The sequence below is a fragment of the Caretta caretta genome, chromosome 10 (assembly GCF_965140235.1).
Source record: "Caretta caretta isolate rCarCar2 chromosome 10, rCarCar1.hap1, whole genome shotgun sequence".
NCBI classification, from domain to species: Eukaryota; Metazoa; Chordata; order Testudines; family Cheloniidae; genus Caretta; species Caretta caretta.
Window position 1 is genome coordinate 81,717,762 of NC_134215.1, and position 22,172 is coordinate 81,739,933.

Genomic DNA, 22,172 nt, shown 5'->3' on the forward strand with positions numbered 1-22,172 from the left:
ACGGAGCTAGACATGTAGGAACACAAGCATTCAAACTCGAGTACAACGTAGCCTAGAAGACAGAGCACTGGACTGAGATTCGGGAGACCTGGAGTTTGTTCCTGGCTCTGCTGCTGGGCAGGTTACTTCACCTCTCTGTGCTTCAGCTTCCCCATCTGAAAAATGAGGCCAATGATACTGACTCCCTTTGTGAAGTGCTTTGAGATTATGAAAGAAAAGTGCTATAAGATCTGGGGTATTATAATAAATGTTGCATTTTCACTAATAATAAAGTCAGGTGTGTATTTAGACAGTGACCAGAAAGGGGCCTGGCTCTTTCTCAGTGGTGCTGAGCAAGGAGTCAGTGTTTTCTGAGTGTATTCAGCAATTCTGAAATGGGATTCAGAGCATGCTAAGTGCCTGATTCTGTATGTGGGCGCCTAATTTGAGGAACTCAAGTTGAAAAACTTTGGTACTGAATTTTAGCATTGGATCCAGCAGATGCTAAGGAAGAGGTCAGGTTTGAAAACTTAGCTCATTGTGTGAACAGAAGCTTTGAAAAGGAAAATCAAATATTGTGCCCAATTCCTTTGTTGTATTTACGGGTAAATGTGTCTGGGTCGAATTGTAAGAGGAGTTAAAACTATACAGGACATAATCTGCAGGTTTGCATCGCTCTAGCACTGTGAAAATAAAACGCTGTTAAATTGTCCCATTGGAGTGGATAGTGTGTAGGTTGCCAGTGTTTATTTGTTTAGTAGTATAGACAGCAGGCTACAGTGGTCATAATGCAAATACTTGCACCCTCTGCTGGTTAAACCATGTCACCTTTAGGAAAGAATGGCTTTTCGTTACCAGTCAAGATAGAATTTTTTCCCATTATGTACAGAATCCAGTTTAACAGGGATTTTGTTTGTCTTTTTGTCTTTTTAAATAACAAGCTTGATCTTGGCTACTGTTCTGGAATAAATGTAAATACTAATTCAGCAAAGCTTTGTGTTTTTAATTTGTGCAACACTTTCATCTATCTAAAGCTTATGCATTTGTTGCTATATTTTAGATCAGACATCTCTTATGCTTTGTAGACCTATCCTGCAGTGGTTAGCAAATAAGAAATGCCCTGCAGTGGAAGGTAAGTAAGAAAAAAATTGTCCGCATGGAGGGGCTTTCTTGCTGGTTACCCAGGAAAGTTCCGGGAGTTAACATGTTAGAAAAGGGTTAGGCAGAAGATGTAATATCTGTGGCTAACCTACCTCTCCTAATAGCCATGCAAGTGTGGTGACTGGCACTTAAATCTTACACATGTCCAGAAGTGTGATGAAATGTCTGTTTCTTTCAGCTATTTATTGCGAACATATTTTTACAGAGGATTAACTTCTGTATGTGCTGATGGAGTATTTTTATAAGGGAAGAATAAGGGTGATGCGAGGTGTGGCTTAAAAATGTTCAGGTGAACAAAAACCCAGAAATAGACATATGCAACTTTGCCCCATTCTAACTAAGGAATCTGGCAAAGAGGCCCAGAGTTCTTTCATAACTTGTACTTATATAGCACCTTTCATCAAAAACATTAATTTAACATTCTAAATTAACATTTAGAAACATTAATTTAAGCCATGATATGTATCCCTCTGAGGTAGACTGGTATTAGTCTCATTGTACAGTCGGGGAAACTGAGTCACCGAAACACTAGTGATTTATTCAAGGTGAGAGTTGGCGACAGAGCCAGAAATGAGATCTTGACTGTCAGCCCCCTGCTCTCATCACTAGACCATGCTCCCATCCAACTGGAATTAGTAGATCAAAATAGTGTAAAAAATTCGATGGGATTCTTCTGCATTTAGTTACAGGATGTTTGAGCAGGGTATCTGAGTGTGGAGACATTACATCTAAAATACCATAAAAGGCGGGGGGGGGGAGCAGCTGATCTGATGTTTGTGAAATGAGCTTGTTACATGCAGAACGGCAGGGCACTGTGGGCGGTGTCAACAGGATTCAGCTAGCAGTGTCTCTTGTCATTCTGTCCCTTTGTCACTGGAATTTTACGAGTACTCTCGCTAGGGCAAATTCTGACGGGGAGAGGTGTGTAGGTGGCTGCTGGAAAACCTAGACCCAGCAGGGGGAGCATGGGCCCCCCCAAAAAAAGGCAGAGAGGCGACTGAAGAGGAGCAGGAATGGCTGGTGTGGTTTTTCTATGTACTTCCCCAGAGCAAGCAAAGACACTGATGTGCACGCCCTTGTGGAGATTATTCATTCCTCTGCCGTGACCAATCTGTGCAATCAGGTAGCTGCCATTCAGAATACAAGTTCACAATTGCTACTCTAATGTTCCTGGAGCCGTGGAATTCTGCCTGTCTGGAGATTGGCGGTTGTGGGGGGTGGATTTCTGCAGCGAACAAGACCTTGGTCTTGGGAGAAGTCTATTTTCCTCAGTTGGCAATGACAGGTGAAGGGAATGCTGTGCTTGACTTGTGGCCACTTCTGTTTATTTTCCAGAGAGCAGATAATACATGAGATTTAGTGATATCATGATACTGTGTCTCATACATGCGACTCCAAAAAAGTCCACAGAATGCAACAGACAGCAATTAAGCAATGAAAAACAAATGCCCATCTATATTCATGCAGCTGATTCAACGCATGTTTACTTCCATTGACAGCTTAAAGATTAGATATATTTTGCTGCATTTGGCATAACAGAGCGCACTACTAATCTCATTTGTCTTTCTCTATTTAAATTTTCTAAGTGATGTTAATCAAAGCTATGGTTTTACTTTGTTTTGTTTTTTCAAAGTGACAATTCCAACTTTTGTGGCATTATCTGGGGTGATTTTAGCCCTGAAATTCTAGTTTGTCCCTATTAACATGGCAAATTAGTTGTCTTCACTTCAAAACCATGTGAGAACTACTTTAATTTTTTTGTTTTCTTTATTTTTGGCTGCAAAGCCATCTTTGCTTAAAAATGAAAACCTTTTCTGCTGCAGAATGGGTTAGTTTTTTTTTTTACTGAGTGATCATATTCTTGAGGAGAAATTCACAAAATTTGGCAAACTTTTGAAGAAAACAGAACAATCTCTTGCATTTTTAACTAGTCTTTGCTTTTGAATATTCACCAGTTCCATTGTTCCTGGTCTGCAAACCTCCCAATAATCACTCGCCGCAGGAATCCTTACAAGAATAGAATTGACACTCACATGGACAATGAAATGTTCGCAGCATACAATGATCTTTTCATTTGTTTGGCTTCCTGCAAGTCGCTACTTCTGCCTGAGTAACCTTCTAATTGGGTCAGGCAGACTGACCCAGATGGATGAGCCTGCAGGGAATGTGCAGGTGCTTTGAATTTTCTTGGCCTTGGTTGACTCCATCCAAGTATGATTCAGATCATGTGATTGACACAGAATCATGATCCTCAGCTCTTAGACGCTAAATGTGGAACGTGCAAATACGTAATAAAGCAGCCCCCCCACCCCCTTCCCAGGGTGAAAACAGTGGTGGAGAAGCTTGCAATAATTTTGGTGTTAGGTATTTTAAAGAAACTAATGTTTCCTGTGGCCTCAGATACATAAATCCGCATTTCTCATGTCCATTATTTACATCACGGAAATTATGCAACAAACCCCAGGTCGTGGGGAAGGTTTGGGGAAAGGTCTAAAATATAGGCTAGGCTATCCTTGAGCTGAAAAAGTCAAGACTGTTGCAGAGCTGTTACCTTGTCTTGTGTCCAACCGTGGCTAATCCCTGATGCTTTGGAGGAAAGGTGCCAAAAAAACCTTATGGTGCAATAGTACATGGGGAGAGGGGGAATAGCTCCCTGACCCCATTTGTTGAGCAGCTTGTGCCCTGAATATTCCCTGTTCATCCCCAAAAGGAGCAGAGGGCCCCCCCAGACTTGCTTCTCTCCCCCACCCTCACTTATTGTCTACATGAAGTGCTGGGGAGAACAAGTGAGACAACATGCACCAAAGCAGAGAGCACTGAGCACCCACAGTAAATGCACCAGGCTCCAATTTCCTGCATTCATGTCTGAGATGGGCACCTCGATGGAGAGCAGCTGGCTCCAGCTGGACCTGGACAAGACGGGGGATGCTTCTGGGAAGAGAAGTGTTGTGAAGAACTCTTTGTATTCACAGCTCCCATCAAAGGCACCCTGCCTTCAAATCTGTACCCAGTCTTGGGCTCCACACTGCACCCACAGACCACAGCAGCAAACACTCCCTGCCATTTGCAGCTAGCCAGCAGAGTGTGTCCAGTCCCACTGGAGGCAGATCTGGCTGCTTCGCACCATGCATCTGCACCGTCTATGCTGGGCTGCTATTGTTCTCTGCCTAGGCACAACACTGAAAGCCCTGGGGAAACTCCAGCTTACTCAGAATGCAGCTGCCTGATGGCTGAGCTACACAAGTCCTTGGAAATGCACCGTTGTGGTACACGGCTCTCCCTTCAGTAGGGAGCCAATGCAATGCAGAGTCAAGGTTACTGCCCTGATCTTCAGAGCTCAGGATTAATTCCATGCAGGAGACCTGATCTCTGCAACCAAATCGTCCCCTGGCAGCTAGGGCAACTACCTGCCAACCAGCAGGAGAAGCCCGTGACTCCTGGAGACAAGACTTTTGCCGGAGCTGCGGCAAGAACATGGACTGTTAGGCCCCATTGTTCTTGCTATTGTCCAGCCTTCTGGTATCTAGTCTGGCACTTTAATTAGGCCAAATTAGATTCGCTTGGCCATTTAAGATGTATGTGCCTATCAGCCACATGGTTGCAGTGGGTAGCTCCTTTATAAATACCTAGATAGGGACCCTCCAGAGATGAGGGGACCTGCCCCAAGCAGTGACCTTGTGTATAATCAAAGCTCATCTTGCCCTACTCTACACTCGCAGGAAGCTTGTTTTCCTCCAAGCGAGTGCAGCAGCCATTGCGAAGCAGGGAAGGAAACGGATTACTCAGCAGAACCACCATTCGGGTCGTAACTGCCAAATGCAGAGAAATGAAATGGCAGCTGGCCTGTTCACGTTGCCTGATGTGAGGTATAGTGATGAACCGCTCTCTCAATGGACTGTCCCCAAACTGACCGCGCATAGAGGGAGAGCATTAACACCTGCTGAAAGGATTGTGCCTGCCTGATGTGAGAATGCAAATCAGTCTGTAAGAGGAGGGGACGTCCACCTGACTGAGATGGGGATGCAGCCGGTTACCAGGAGGGGTTAATCTCGCACCTTTTAAACTGGTGCAACTCTCTGATGTGGAGAAGGCCTTCTTCAATAAGGCAGTATAAACATCTATTTACTCTTTTAACCCAGCCACTAAGGAGGATATATGTACTGAAGCATTTTCATAGGAAAACTCATCATCCCCCATTGCCAGGTTGTAACTTTACTAACAACTAAAAATGGTAAGTAGAAAGGATCAACAATTAATGGGAAAATATCCACTTGGGGAAGAAAGGAATTTTGAGTCATTCTCTCCAGGGTGTTTTTTGTTTTTATTCCTATTCTTATTTTTGCCTGGCTTCTCTTCTTGGTTTGTGCACAAGCTTTCAATGTGTTTAGCGTGACCAGCTGTCCCAATTTTATAGGGACAGTCCTGATTTCTGGGTCTTTTTCTTATATAGCCTCCTATTACCCCCCACCCACCCAACCACCCCCTGTCCCAATTTTTCACATTTGCTGTCTGGTCACCCTAAATGCATTGGAAAGAATGCTGGACAAAAACCACAGCAGTGGGAGTTGCCCGAGTTTTTAAAAGAGGGTGAAAAGTGGTTCATCACTATTACTGACTCTTTACAGAAAGCAAATAGGAATTGGAATATGAGCAACTTGTTTTATTTACAGGCATGTTGGTGGAAAGCAAAATTCTCATGAATATTCATGATTTTTCATACCCGAAATGACTTATTCAAGCCCAGTTCCTTAAAAAATGGTTGCCCAGTTGGGGAAGCAACGTGTGACTAATCACAAAACACAACATCAGTGCCTTGCAGTTAGTGCCTTGGTTAGTCTCTAAGGTGCCACAAGTACTCCTTTTCTTTTTGCGAAAACACAACATGCTGATATATCTGAGGCTGGGTGAATAAATGCAGCACCTCTTTGCAAACACTAGAGGGCATGACGAAAGGGAGGAAAGTGAAAAGGCAAAGTCATAGCTGTCAACTTGCAGCCTGACTGCAACAAAGCATGTGGTGGCAATCTTCCTGAGGACTTGCTTCCTGCAGTCAAAACAACAAATTCCCATATTTACAAGGGAGGGAGGAGCCTTTGTTAAAAGACTTCGTGAACCTTTGAAGCTTCCTTTTTAGTCACAGGATCTGAAGCTCTGACAGACTCCCTTCAAATGAGTCAGACACTGATAATGTCAAAATAGGATTTCCAGTGCAGACTGCCAACTGAAAATTGCATGTAAGCCCCCAACACTTCCAACAAACCTTTGAAGCCTCAGACTGCTCAAGAGTGACGCTTCAAAGGAAAAGCGCTTTGTGATGGGCCTAGTGCCCGTGTAGGAGTATGCTCACCTTCCTTTTTCTGCTGTACATTTATACCAGAAAGCTCTATGCAGGTGACAGTTGTCTGTACAGTGGCCACATATTCAAGCTACTGACTGTAGAAAGAAATATGTGAACTGTACAAACTTGGTCTATTAGCTAATGATTTGATTATTAGAGCAGCATTTTAAAATATGTCAAGGGGCTGGAAATGGGTGAGATTTGACGATGCCTATTAAAGTTATTGTTGAAATGGAACCCCTCAAAAGGGCCAGTCTTAAGAAGGCATGTGCAGCTTTCCCTGGGCATATTTACACAGAGACTGTCCATCGAAACTGTACTTGATGTATTGGAATAATTACGAAACTCTGTTTTGCCCTTGTCAGTGTTCCAAAGGCACTAAAATTACTAACCATTTCCAAAGCAACGATTCCTTCTTATTCGTCAAGTGGCAAAATGACTGACTTATGCAAGCTGAAAAATTAATTGTCCTCTTCCTCTTCCCCCCCCCCCCCCAAAAAGACACAATAAAATGAATTCCTTCGCTCCAAAATGATGCTGTTTAATTGCTCTGGTTCCCAGGCAAAAAAATGTGTTGAATGCTTAAAGCTGCTGAAGAATTACTCCTTCAAGTCCCTGTGACGACAAATGTAAAAGCGTACAGGAGCCTACAGGCAAAATCTTACTCAGTAGAGTGCTCCCTGTGTTCTTGTGCTTCCACACTTAAAGGGAAATGATATTTGGGTCACTGAGCTTTAAGTAGCCCAGGGGTTATAGATACAGCTTCATCGTATGATTAGAATTCCACTTGGACTTAAACCACTGATGCTGACAAGGTTTCCCATGACGAGTGGGAAGTTACAGCAAAGGAAATTGCTGATTTGTATTTATCAGCATTAACCAGACCAGCTTTGTGTATCCGTTATTTTCAAACATCGCAGAGCACAGGTTCTGAGTGTGTCAGCCTCTCCCCTTTCACCAGCACTGGAAGTGAGAGCAAAAGTGTTGCTAAATCAGATTCTGCCTTTGTTAATATTTCACACATGCACCAAAGTGTCTCTGGGAAGGGGGGGGGGGCATTTTGATGGAGAAGGCAAATGGCCTGCATCAGTTTCAGGGGATGACAATCGGATCCTATGTTCTGGTTTTGTGAAATACCAGCATTATTTTGGTTTAATCAAAAAATTAAATTCTTGCACTGTAATGGTCTTGTAACTGAACTGTGGTTTTGTCCTCCAGAAAGCCTAATGAATTTTGATAAAGAACACGAAGTCTGCTTTGCAAAGAAAATTATTCCGCTAGTTGCTCAGAATTAGTGATTGCCTATTAATGTACACAGTTACAAGATCTGTCCCCTTGGAGTTTAACAGCAGCTGCATAAATTTGTATTTCTTGTAAGCTTTGAAAGGGTGATCTCCAGGCAATGTGCTGTTAATGTCATGCTCATGCTAATATGAAAACAGGAAGAAAGTTAGATTATCTAAAGTGGGGTTGGTAAGTGATGTCTGTTACAGCACTTTATAAATAATAACCCATAAAAGTGTGTTTTGCCTTCCAGTAGTTCACAGCGAGATGACAGGCACGGCAAAAAGGAAGGTCTGAACTGATACTACTGTATGTGACGAGCAAAACACAGCTCCATGCCCACTAATGACATTGGTTTTTCTGAATCTTGCAAATCTACTGCTCTGCACTCACAAACACACGGACTCCTTCGCTGTGTGCTCAGACACCAGCCCTGCTGTCAAGAGAGCTCATCAAATAAAATAATTTTTTTTGTGGAAAATGTCAAAGGAGGGGGGAAATCTTTTTTTTTTTTAATTTTTTTATGGAGAATTTCTTCCCCCCAAATATATTTTCAATTTGGAAATGCTGCTGCGGTGCCTCATGGGAACTATAGGTCAGGTGCCACATGCTGCCATGCTCCTTCATAGGCCGGCACCCCTCGCTGGACTCCATCTCCCATCATGTATCATTAATGTGGAGGAGGTGCCTCCTGGGAGTCTCTGGCCATGGGCCGTCATGGCAGATGTAGTCCACCAGAGGAGCTTGGCCCATCGCGAAGAATGGGAGCATGAGGCAGCATTTCTAAAACTCAAATCCCCAGAAAGCTTCTTGGGGAAAACTGAATTCAGTCAAACCCCCAATTTTCCATCGAAAAACAATTTCTGTGTAAAAATCTCAACCCAGGCGTAGCCGTAAAGCCTCTAGAAATGCTTTTCCCTACTTCCCACTCCCATACCTTGTTCCTATGGGCTTGGTTCAGGTAGTGATTGTGCTCCAGTGGCTCGCTCTGCCGTCCAAACACAGTCTAAAACACATGCCATCGCCTCTCGACAAAACGACTGTGGCACCGGTCATTGCGTCAAGCAAGATCCCTGCTTTGACACCAGTTAGGATGCAGGCTGTGAACAGAAAGAAGGAGCAGGGATGGTTTAATTTTGGGCGTTGCCAGCTCTAGGCCATCTTTGCCCACCATCACCAGAAGGGACACAGATAAGTTCTGAGAATAATGTTGGGGGCATTCTCTGGCCTGTGCTACACAGGAGGTCAGACTAGATGATCACAGTGGGCCCTTCTGGCCTTGGATGAATGGAATGGGTGAATAGGTTCTCCCACAATACCCGGCAAAAGCATTCATAGAGCGGCAAAGTTTGCTAGAGCACTATAAATGGTGGGATAGACCTCCAGAGGTCTGAGTCATTGTGCACACAGGCCCATTACAGCAACTACCTTGTTGTTTAGCAGCATGGTCTCTCTCTCTCTCTCTCTCTCTCTCGTGTTGGGCTGACTTGAGGGAAGTAACTCCAGGTTGAATTGCTCAAATGAACTCTATAGTGTGGACACATCAGAAGTGAGATAGGAAAGGGGGGGAAAACACATTTATAAAGGAGGTTCCTTATCACAGAATAAAAAGAGGCCATATCTTCATTTTACAACATTTCAGTGGCTTAAAGGGACAAAATCAGTGGATCACACCCACCAGCAGAGGGGCTTCCTTGGATGGCACTCTGCTGTGCCCCTCAAAGCTCCTCCAGTAGGGCTTTGCCAAAGGTGTGGCCAAGAGCAGTGCTGAACTCGGTCTGTTCTCAGCTGATGCAACGGAACCTAGGGCTGCTTCATTCAAGCACAAATTGGAGCAACAGGCGGCTGGTCCTAGAATATAAGGAGGCAAAAAGTCACCTTCCTGCAACCTCCTCTATCCCCCTGTTCCGGCACTGAGCCTGCTTTGTAGGAATGGCCTACTGGGGCCATAGAGAAGTGCGCAGAAAGAAAGGAAATGGATTGTGTATCCTCTGGTTTCAGAGTAGCAGCCGTGTTAGTCTGTATCCGCAAAAAGAAAAGGAGGACTTGTGGCACCTTAGAGACTAACCAATTTATTTGAGCCTAAGCTTTTGTGAGCTACAGCTCACTTCATCGGAGGCATTCAGTCAAATGCATTATGCTCAAATAAATTGGTTAGTCTCTAAGGTGCCACAAGTACTCCTTTTCTTTTTGTGTATCCTCTGTTTCTCTTAAGATCACTGTCTTTTGACAACAGAAAGGCAAAGATTTGTGGGGAAGATTCACCCAGCTGCAATGACTTAATCTCCATTCTTCATCTTAAATCTTTGTGGCCTTTATATTCTCTATGATGGCAAATATATATATATGAGCTGGATTCCCACACCACTGTATCAGTGGAGTCTCTCCTGACATGACTCAGGTTAGACTGGGAAGAGAATCAGGACCTTCATTTTTACTATAACTGGGAAAACCGGTGGGGAAGGGGGTGCAATCAAGCAGTTCACTTTTTCTGGTACCGCTAGAAGGCTCCAGCAGTTGCCAACATGTTTAGTGCCTTTATAACCCAGGTAGAGAGAGAGGAGCAATTTAGGAAAGCAAACAGGCGGCTTGGCTGCTATCCAGCATCAGCACTTTTCAAACACTCCCAGTGCCCGTCTGGAGGCCTGACAATGTCATGGGGAAAATGTCCAAAGGTTTACTTGGTTTTAGTCCTAAAAATCTGAACAGATTTCTTATATCACTAATGAACTCAGACCAGAGTTCCTTGGGAATTAACCATCCTTAATTCTCCCAGTCATTGGTTAATCCCTAGGAAATATCCAGTACACTGATCATTATTGCTTAATTAAAATGGAATTACCAGACAGTCAGAATGGTAAATACAGGTATTGGCTTAAGAAAGCATATTAGCTTAGGGGGAATCCATGAAATGGCTGAGTTTGGCCCATTAGATCTGCTCTGGTAGTTCAGAGCTAGCAGCATAAAATTAAGACCTTTGGAGTAATCCAAGTGACCCACAATCAGAAACACCTAATTGGAATCTACCCTAAAGGAACAGGAGTTTAGCCCTGTATCTTTCAACAGTTCCATCCTTTCTTTCTTTAAATCCTCACCTGCCACAATGGAAATTGGGCCTAATGTAGGTTAAATTCACTTTGGCTGCTATCAGTCACTGAGTAAAAATGAAGCGTGTGCCATATGGTTAGGGAATTTGCCTAACATGCCCTAATTAATAAGAGGCTCATAAATCAGAAATCAATGTAGCATTAAGTGCTCATCCTAGGGAAGCTAAAAGGGTATAATCCTGTGGCTGTTATGCTCATGGATATTAATGAATGTTTATAAAGGATTTCATTAAAGGGCAAAGGGAAACTGCTGAAAATGATCCTATTATTACAACAGTGATGTATCTGAATATGTCCATTTGTTCATGTATTGAAAGTAATGAGCAGATGCAGAAGTTTTTTCTCTTTACCTTGGTAACTGAAAATGACACAGATAATAAACTCTCCTGTGTTGCAAGAATAGCTTAACTCTGGCCTTATATGTAGGCTTGGCAGAATTGAATTTTTATAATTTTGAGAGATAATATCAATGTTTCTTTTAAAGCATTTTTTCTATTTTTATCATTTTTTAAAAAAAAATTTACTTTGACCGTTGTGGGAAATTGGGGGTAGTATAAACAATAATTATTTAATGACGGACGTCGAGATTCAGAACGTTAAAGCTTTTGTAACCATTCAAACACAAATTGTCAACACCGCATATCAAAATACACAAAGTAAATATCCTTAAATCAAGCTCTAACAAGTTCTCAAGCAGTGTTTTTCTTACTTGGCCTCGCTGTGCATTGCAATTCTCATTGATGGAAATATTTTTTCTTTGGCTTGTGTGTGTACGGTGAAATTGAGATTTACCAACATTTACAGATAAAAATCGAATCCTGCCAAGCCTGCTGATGTGTTGTGTTGGAATGATCGGTTCATTGAAACCATATTGTTGAATTCAGTTAAAACCTTCATTGAATTAAACAAACAGAACACAAAGTGTTAAAATGTCCTTTGAAAACAAGAAAGCAGACACTGAAATTAAGCTGATTGCAATGCACTAATCACTCTGGTTTTTAATTTGACCATTTCTGCTGTTCTGATTTCTGTTTTTGAAGAGAGGTTTGTTCACATGATGCAGGTTGCTACCATCTCCTACTGCATTCTAAAAAAATCAAATCAAATCGGAAATAACCTTGAACATCAGGCATTGGGTAAAGGGAATAGGGGATAGTACATCAGCTGGAAATTATTGCTGTGAGGTATGGACATTATATACTAGCTTCTTTTTCCTACCTTCTCCTATGTTCTTGTCTATCTTTCTACTTCTGCAGAGTTATTACTGGAACTGGCTGAAAATCTTTTTTCTTTTTTTTTTTTTTGCCAAAATGTTTTTCCAACAAAAATGGCTTTTGGATTAAATGAAAACTTTTGCAAGCATTTCTATGTTCTGTTGAAATGTTCAGGTTTTTGTCCAGTCACGTGCATAAGTGCCGCATCTGAGTGCTCAAACATCTCCCTGATACATCACCAGTAAATGACTGGGTGTCTTGTGCTTCTTTTCCAGATGACTTTTTGTGTAGTAAATTGGCCAAATTTGCAGATATTTCGGTGCCCTGGCATTTTGCATTCCAGCTCAACACGGTATTTTCTATCAGAAATGCCCATCTTTTCCTGTAGGTGCTCTGAATACTGACTAATAGCAATCATTTGTATTGCTGGTACGTGGGTTAAACCTTTGGGTATAGAATCTTCGCGCAGTGGTTGGCATCCTGTTCCCTGCCCGGGGCTCTCTAGGTCCTACTGAAATACACCTGATAAAACCTCTAGAAATGCCCATTCATATTCTACCCTAAAGCAAGCTGAAGGGATTATTCTGTGTATGACAGAATTTCTCTTGGCTGGTGATGGTAGGAAATCAATGTACAGTACTAGCTGCTGCTTTTACTGGGGTTTTGTTCCTAGAATAAAGCAGACGTTCCAGTCTGTCTCTTGGACCCAAGGCTAGACTTGTTTATAACCGGTATCTGTGCTCCTTTCTGTAGCCACAGTGGCTGTGATGTAGTAGAAGCAGTGACAGGTTTCAGAGGAACAGCCGTGTTAGTCTGTATTCGCAAAAAGAAAAGGAGTACTTGTGGCACCTTAGAGACTAACCAATTTATTTGAGCATGAGCTTTCGTGAGCTACAGCTCACTTCATCAGATGTAGTCTGCTGCAGTTTCCACGGTAAACATCTGATGAAGTGAGCTGTAGCTCACGAAAGCTCATGCTCAAATAAATTGGTTAGTCTCTAAGGTGCCACAAGTACTCCTTTTCTTTTTAGAAGCAGTGAGACCATCACAGCAAGAGCCAAGACGCCCCGGCAATTAACAGACTAGCTCAGTGGGGACAAATTAATTCAAATAATCTCCCCAGGAGGCAGTGTCTGAAGAGCAAACCCCTCTGTCTGGCATGTCAGTATCCGACCTCTCACAGTTGTCCACACTCCCAGGGAATCCAACTGCAACCCCTCAAACCAAAACAAGGCGATCTACATGGCAGCCCTGGCTGAAACACTACACCATTCTTCCCTCCCTTTGTGTTACAGTGGATTACAAAATACTCACCAGCTGCCTGGGTATTTGCTGAACTATTACAGTAGGAGGCTATGAATCTGCTTCACAGATGTTTGCTTTACTGGTAGATTACCGAAACCAAGGACTTACCCATGTGCATTTCTTTGTTCACATTAAATGAAGCCAGGAGCTAAATACTTGAAGGTCAGTACTGAAAGTGCTATTAAATAGTTAGTGTACTGTATTTAGCATTCTGACCTATCTTGTTTTCAAGCCTTAAAAAAGCTTGACACCACCTCCTAGTGGACACAAGAAGCCCATACATTAAGATCTGAAATTTCAGTGTGGCTTTACAAAAAGGAGAGAACAAAGGAAAAAGAAATGTCTGCAAGTCTTATGCCCTAATTAAGAGACCAGACAGACAATCCCTTGGCTGCTGTACACAGACCATTTTAGACCGAGCAGCATGTAGAATAGTTTTATACACTCAGTAAGCAAAGACTGGAGAATTTTTTACAATTCCACTGAGGAGAAGAAACTAACACAAGAGACTGATGTGCATTAATAGATCTGTGTGTTGTAGTCACCAAGTGAACTGTGCATTTTAAAAATCTTTCAGCTTTCTCTCTGCAAATAGGGTTGTGCAAATAACTGACTTTTTGGTTTAGTGGACAGAGCAAGAAGGTGGGGTGGGGGGACTCTGTGTCGAAACAAACAAAAAATGTTTAAAAAAAGTTTCCTTTAATTTTTGATGTTTTTAAGCCTTTTTTTAGAATGTTTTTTTAAAATATAATTGAGTGATTTCCAAAATGAAAAGTCAGATTTTCTTTCAAAATGCTGAAATGAACCATTTTGACAATTATTAAACTTTTTATTTGACAGAACAATTTGCAAAAATTGACCCAAATTCATGAATTGTTTTGGTCATCCCGAATCTGCATTTCTCAACAAAAAATAAACAACCCCCCCTGCAAAATATAGGTTTGCACAAGAAAATTTCGCTCATCTCCAGAAAAAAAAAGATGATTCCTAAAATTTTTCCCAGTGGAGAGAAATCACATTCTAAGGTGCAAAGTGGTTATTACACTTTCAGTGTTCCTATTCTCTAAGCTATTATATGTGGTTATCTAGAATATTTAAAAACAAAAACAAAAAAACATGCCATGCTCAATATGACTTCAGAAGTTTGGGTAGAAGGAAGGACCCCAAGATCCAATTTTCAATTTCATGAGTGTACCCTCATGCTATCGTAAATGTTCCTCACCAGAAATTTCTATTGTAAATTGTTTCCTTTCCCCCAAAGAGTTTAGTAACTTCCACGGGCAGTTGAGAACTTAGGCACTAAACGAGTAGATTTTATTTTTATTTATTATTTTCCAGTTACGATGCAACTAACAGCCTACCTCTAGGAGCATTTACAATGATATCAATAAAAGCATTCGTCCGTCAGACTTCTCCTAATTAGTGCAAACCCATCAGCTAAACAAACCCTGAAGCCTCTTCACACAATTCCATTAGAAAGAGGCTAAAGCCTGTACAAAGTGTTACACTGCAGAATCGAAGGCTGTTGTGCAGCTAAAGGGAAAGGCATTTGTTGTATTTGTTTCTTTATTTATGAATAGTTCAGCAGTAGTTGCTGGGAGTGTCCTAGAATGGAAAGAATAGGAATCTTTTCCTCTGGAAAGCAAGAGGAAGTATAAAATTGTAGCACTGACCTCAGCATGGCTGATATCTGGTTTACCATGAAATATAAGCGGTCCAGGTCATTACAGCAAGCATCTATTTTTGCATCTCAGATGCATATTTGTCCTCATGGTAATGGTGTTTGAATTGACCCTACCCAGTAATGTATTTATTCTTTCAATTTATCCTGGTGATTCACACACACACACACCCAACTAAATCAATCTAATGAATCAAACAGAAAATGTCAAACTCTTATCCTACATCTTTCACTGTAACTGTAATACATCTGCATGTTATAGGCGTTTGAACCCAAAGAAAGCTTTCTTTCTCCTCAAAGCCATTTCTTTGTTTCAAGCTAGTTCTCGGTAGCACCTTTTGATCATTGTAGAGATGCCATACTGTATAATTGCTAGGAGTTGTTGGTAATATCCTGAGGAAATCAACATCATTTAGATTTGTTTTGCACATTTAACCAGGCACGTACGAACCACAGAGAAGTAAGAGAAAATGAAATCTGATCTCCGAAGCAAGCCACAAAAAGAGCTGAGTTACTAAAAAGCCTGTCCTCTTTGCTGACGTTTGAGTTATGCAAATGAGCTGTGCATTCTCTCTTAACATGAGTTTACTTCTTAAGGTGACTAGAATTGTTGCTGATCCTGTATTTCTCCCTTACAGACTGGTCGGATTGAACCAAACTACCCAAAAGTCTGCGGTCACCAGGGCAACGTGCTTGACATCAAGTGGAATCCTTTTATTGAAAACATCATAGCTTCTTGCTCGGAAGACACCTCGGTGAGTAAAAATGATTTGAGCTGATGTCTCCTTTGACATAAAATCATCAGCGGGAGCAGAATGTAAACATCTTGCATTCCTCTCAGAGGGTGGCAAAAGCACTTTGTCAAGCTTATAGGGTTATCATGGGCTCCATCTGTCCTGAGTGAGTCACACCATGCTCACTTCATTGGCATGTAATTTTTGGCTCCTGTCGTGGGGTTGGGGGAAGGTACCAACAATGAAGCAACAGAGACATTTATGCTGCCAGGGATCTAATATTAGAGAGTTGGGACACTGGCTATCTTGCAGAGTGTGTATGTGGGTGAGAGAGAGAGAGAGATTTCTTTTTAAAGGTTAAATAGTCACATATACAAAAATTTGAAGTGACTGGATGAGGCGACTAGCAATATGCCCCAACCGTGACTCTTAACTGGTGTTTTGTTGGTTCCGCCATCTTGATTTGGATTTTTCTAAAGAGTTTTTGTCACTCTGGTTTCTCATCCTTTCTCTGAGGGGCAGAACCTGGTTCGTGATCCTTGAGGAAGAAGGGCATTCAACGGAGGGATTTGATGGACAGCTTGTGGGAATGGGCTGTAATCCCAGCGGGCCATATGGAAGAAGGTCCAGAAAGGAGAGGGGGGAGATATTCATACAGTTTGTCTGGAGGGAGGAGGTGGGAGAGGAGGGAGCAGAGACAGATGAGTAAAAAGGCAGGAGGCAACAAAGCAACTTGAATTGGTGTCACAAAGTAGTGACTTCCCCATCTTTTCATCCATCACCGGGGGTCATCAGTGACCAAGGTGACCTAGGAGAGACAGCCTCCTTCTCCCGCACACAAACACCTGGCATTTTCCCCCACTGTATTAAATGCGGGTAGTGCTGCAAGCTAAAGACAGGTCAGGGGAACGGCCCCAGTAACCACACGGAGGGAGGAAGGGAGAGGGGAGTCGCTTTGGAAGAAACAAATACTTGAGACACAAATCACCCACAAGCTATTTCCAAACCTTGGAATGATTTCTAGGGGCTTCTGATTCAGCCTGTTGAGAAGGGGGGCTCAGGCCAAGCCGCTGACTGTGTGTGAAAGAAGGAGATGCTCCCTGCTCGCATGGTTGTGGCGATTTCTGAACTCTCCTTTTCCATTCACAAGAGCTCCTGTTCAGATGTCTTCCCCACACCCATCACCTTTCCTGTCTCTCCCTACCTCATAAGGTTTCCTGCACTGAAGCATCCACATTCATCATCCATCTATAGATAGTACGAACAGCAGGTATCCTCCACCTCCTGTGAGAAACGTTAAGGGGGAAGGAAGAGGAAAGGGTATTCTCCTGTTTCAAACCTCTTGCCTATTTTCCCCTTCCCAGGAGCGCTCCTCCTTCCCCAATCTAACAGATTCTGCCATCACAGGGAGGGTCCTGAGCCAAAGGCAGACCACACTGCCCCTCCTGTAAAGCCCTAACCAAATTCCTGTGTCTGACCTGACTTTGTCAAGGCCATCAGCATCCTCGCAAGGGGAGGTGTGGCTTCAGTGCGTGGCTGGTGCAGACAAGCTGGGGCCACCTGGCAAAGTCCCTCGGGTCTCCACACTAGGCAGCTGAAAGAGGAACGGGGCCCATGTTCCATGCAGGCTGGTGGGAAGAAGAGACTGGTAGTTGTTAAGACTGCTGAAGGAAACTGGCATGTGCAGAAAGGAGGGGGACGGCAGACCTAGGGGAAGCAGGTCTGTTCAACTGGTAAAAGCTGGAATAAATTGGAAGGCTCTGGAGCTGTGTGCTGCAGTTTACGTGGCTTGTGTTAGCCTTTCTGTTGTCTTTCTTTATGCCCCCTAGAAAACAGACACGGGTGTTTAAGTGCTTCTGATTTTAACTGTGAAATTTTAAATGACACATTTATGCAGCTTACAATGAGCTCTGACCTGGTGTTTTATGTAAAGCTGGTGCTGTTTCTGGCTGAATCCAGTTCCCTCTGCTCTACAGTGATGTCATTTATCGTTGTAGTAGTGTTCTTTTTATAGCCATGCTGCAGATAAGCAGTAGGGCTGTGAACAAGGATGTCTTGTTTCCACCCAATAGCTATTATTAATCCTTCTTCCTATCAAAGACCACAGGAGCTGCAACTATTCCAGTGTCTAGAGCTCTATCACGTAAGGGGGGGAAAGGTAGTCTTACAATGTGGTGAAGGCTGACCAGGCCGTCTTTATGTGGCTGCTGTTTGCCTCCACTTCATTGTTTTCTGGATACTAACATTTCCCTCTGGAATAGTGCACTGCACTAAGAAGCTGCCTTTGTACAAAGTAGTGTGTGAAAGTTTAGTTCCTTCTACAGAGCAGAAATGGGAATCTGTGGTGACCTAGTTCTCATTGGTTACAGTTCTGCCTCCGTAGATCTTATAACATCTCTATATATCAGAGAGACAAGGTCAGTGAAGGAATATCTTTTATCGGGCCAACTTGTGTTGGTGAAAAAGACAAGCTTTTGAGCTACACAGAGCTCTTATTAGTTCTGAAAAATGGGGGAGAAATCAGTTTGGGTAGAACCGAAATTGAATTTTTTTGGACTTTTTGGTAAATCAAAAAGTCTGGTCAAGTCAAATGTTTGTTTCAGGCATTTTTAACCTTTTTTAATAAAAGAAGGAAATGAAGGGTTAGATCAGGGATCGGCAACCTTTGGCATGCGGCCCATCAGGGAAAACCCCTAGCGGGACAGGCTGGTTTGTTTACCTGCCGTGTCCGCAGGTTCGGCCGATCGCAGCTCCCACTGGCCGCAGTTCACCATCCGCAGGAAGCTGCTGAATCCAGACCCCCTCCCGCCCCACGCATTTTAAAGGGGAGTCAAAAGGATGTTAAAGCACTGCACAGCTGACTCACTAATCCACATTACTTTGATACCTGTAAGTATCATTTGTTCTGTAGCTTGCCAAGGGTCAGATTCTGCTCTCAGATCCGCTGTTGTAAATCTGGGGTAACCCCGTTAACCTGGATATTCAGTGGTGTAAATGTCAGAATTTGGCCCAGCAGGTTCAATCTCTGGAATTTAGCATAATCACTGGAATATACCTGGGACATGAGATTAAAATGCCAGCAGGCTCAACTGGCAATAAAGTCAAGCTTTCCCTCTGGACCTTACCCATCATTGGCATAAACACTTTTGTTTTACTACTTTTTATAAAGTATCTAGGGATTTTTATGAATGCTGGAAGCACGTCAGTTAATTTGCCAATTCCTTTCCCACTTAAACACCATGGGCCTGATTCCAGTCTCCCTTGTGCTGGTGTAAATCTGGAGTAACTCCATTTAAAAAACCAACCTTCCACACAAACTTTCTCCTGGCTGGACTTTACAAAAACTAGACAAGCCATTTACAACACATACTTTGCTTCATTACAAAAGAAAAAGGACACTAAACTATCCCCACTACTACATGCCACAAGGGGCCAAAACAGTGGTTCCCTTAACTCACCCAGCAATATTGTTAATCTATCCAACTATACTTTTAGCCCAGCAGAAGAATCTGTCCTATCTTGGGGCCTCTCCTTCTGCCCCTCCACCCCCACGAACATGATACAGTTCTGTGGTGACCTAGAATCCTATTTTCGATGTCTCTGACTCAAGGAATATTTCCAACACACCTCTGAACAACATACTAACCCACAGAGACCTTTCTACCAACACTACAAAAAGAAGGATTCTGGGTGGACTCCTCCTGAAGGTCGAAACAACAGACTGGACTTCTACATAGAGTGCTTCCACCGATGTGCACGGGCTGAAATTGTGGAAAAGTAGCATCACTTGCCCCATAACCTCAGCCGTGCAGAACACAATGCCATCCACAGCCTCAGAAACAACTCTGACATCATAATCAAAAACTGATTATGACTGACAAAGGAGGTGCTGTTGTCATCATGAATAGGTCGGAATATGAACAAGAGGCTGCTCGGCAGCTCTCCAACACCACTTTCTACAAGCCATTATCCTCTGATCCCACTGAGGGTTACCAAAAGAAACTACACCATTTGCTCAAGAAAATCCCTGAAAAAGCACAAGAACAAATCTGCGCAGACACACCCCTGGAACCCTGACCTGGGGTATTCTATCTGCTACCCAAGATCCATAATCCTGGAAATCCTGGACGCCCCATCATCTCAGGCATTGGCATCCTGACAGCAGGATTGTCTGGCTATGTAGACCCCCTCCTCAGGCCCTATGCTACCAGCACTCCCAGCTACCTTTGAGACACCACTGATTTCCTGAGGAAACTACAATCCATCGGTGATCTTCCTGATAACACCATCCTGGCCACTATGGATGTAGAAGCCCTCTACACCAACATTCCACACAAAGATGGACTACAAGCCGTCAGGAACAGTATCCCCAATAATGTCATGGCAAACCTGGTGGCTGAACTTTGTGACTTTGTCCTCACCCATAACTATTTCACATTTGGGGACAATGTATACCTTCAAATCAGCGGCACTGCTATGGGTACCCGCATGGCCCCACAGTATGCCAACATTTTTATGGCTGACTTAGAACAACGCTTCCTCAGCTCTCATCCCCTAACGCCCCTACTCTACTTGCGCTATATTGATGACATCTTCATCATCTGGACCCATGGAAAAGAAGCCCTTGAAGAATTCCACCATGATTTCAACAATTTCCATCCCACCATCAACCTCAGCCTGGACCAGTCCACACGAGAGATCCACTTCCTGGACACTATGGTGCTAATAAGCGACGGTCACATAAACACCACCCTATACCGGAAACCTACTGACCGCTATGCCTAACTACATGCCTCCAGCTTTCATCCAGACCACACCATATGATCCATTGTCTACAGCGAAGCTCTACGATACGACCGCATTTGCTCCAACCCCTCAGACAGAGACAAAGACCTACAAGATCTCTATCAAGCGTTCTTACAACTACAATACCCACCTGCTGAAGTGAAGAAACAGATTGACAGAGCCGGAAGAGTATCCAGAAGTCACCTACTACAGGACAGGCCCAACATAGAAAATAACAGAACACCACTAGCCATCACCTTCAGCCCCCAACTAAAACCTCTCCAATGCATCATCAAGGATCTACAACCTATCCTGAAGGATGACCCATCACTCTCACATATCTTGGGAGACAGGCCAGTCCTTGCTTACAGACAGCCCCCCAACCTGAAGCAAATACTCACCAGCAACCACACACCATACAACAAAAACACTATCCCAGGAACCTATCCTTGCAACAAAGCCCGTTGCCAACTGTGTCCACATAGCTATTCAGGGGACACCATCATAGGGCCTAATCACATCAGCCACACTATCAGAGGCTCATTCACCTGCACATCTACCAATGTGATATATGCCATCATGTGCCAGCAATGCCCCTCTGCCATGTACATTGGTCAAACTGGACAGTCTCTACGTAAAAGATTAAATGGACACAAATCAGACGTCAAGAATTATAACATTCAAAAACCAGTCGGAGAACACTTCAATCTCTTTGGTCACTCGATTACAGACCTAAAAGTGGCAATTCTTCAACAAAAAAACTTCAAAACCAGACTCCAACGAGAGACTGCTGAATTGGAATTAATTTGCAAACTGGACACCATTAAATTAGGCTTGAATAAAGACTGGGAGTGGATGTAGTAAAACTATTTCCCCATGTTTATTCCCCCTACTCCCCACTGTTCCTCACACTTTCTTGTCAACTGCTGGAAATGGCCCACCTTCATTATCACTACAAAAGGTTTTTTTTCTCTCCTGCTGGTAATAGCTCACCTTACCTTACCTGATCACTCTCGTTACAGTGTGTATGGTAAGACCCACTGTTTCATGTTCTCTGTGTATGTAAAATCTCCCCACTGTATTGTCCACGGCATGCATCCGATGAAGTGAGCTGTAGCTCACGAAAGCTTAGGCTCAAATAAATTGGTTCGTCTCTAAGGTGCCCCAAGTCCTCCTTTTCTTTTTCCATTTAGAGCAGTGGAGCTACACTGCTCTACAACTGGTATAAATGTGGGGGCAAGGCAGGCCTATGTGTTTCTGTTTATATCAGTACCTGACCAACCACGCTGGAGTGGAAGACCGTCTTCATATCTTGTCCGTTCGAGTAGCTGATTACTTTAATACTCAGTAGCTTGGATTTTGTGGTATATAGATGTCTCTCCTTGCACGCTTTCTCCGTACTGCAAATCTCCAGTGGTTCTTAGGATCATCTGTTTGATTCAAATTAGGTTTTTCAAGTCTTCTATATATTGTCCTTATCTTTCAATTCGTCTTTCATTCTCTTTGTACCATCTCATTTGGTGCAATCCAGAGATCAATGCCTTATGCATCTTAAAGTAGAAAACATCCAGGTCCGGGCTGAAA

The 22,172-nt window shown here is 43.1% G+C and overlaps 1 protein-coding gene and 1 long non-coding RNA gene across 5 annotated transcripts in view; one reads left to right on the forward strand and one right to left on the reverse strand.

The window, feature by feature from the left end:
- CORO2B (coronin 2B) overlaps window positions 1–22,172 on the forward strand; it is a 139,898-nt gene that overhangs the window by 94,975 nt on the left and 22,751 nt on the right. For all 4 annotated transcript variants that reach the window (XM_048865793.2, XM_075133255.1, XM_048865796.2 and 1 more), the window contains one exon: window positions 15,708–15,824. In XM_048865793.2, coding sequence (XP_048721750.1) covers window positions 15,708–15,824 — 117 coding nt within the window. The remainder of the gene's footprint in view (window positions 1–15,707; window positions 15,825–22,172) is intronic.
- On the reverse strand, window positions 7,011–13,532 carry LOC142073429 (uncharacterized). Its single transcript, XR_012670320.1, has 5 exons — window positions 13,398–13,532; window positions 9,441–9,613; window positions 9,191–9,289; window positions 8,700–8,862; window positions 7,011–7,441 (listed from the first exon to the last, which is right to left on the reverse strand). It is a non-coding gene; the product is annotated as an uncharacterized LOC142073429 (long non-coding RNA).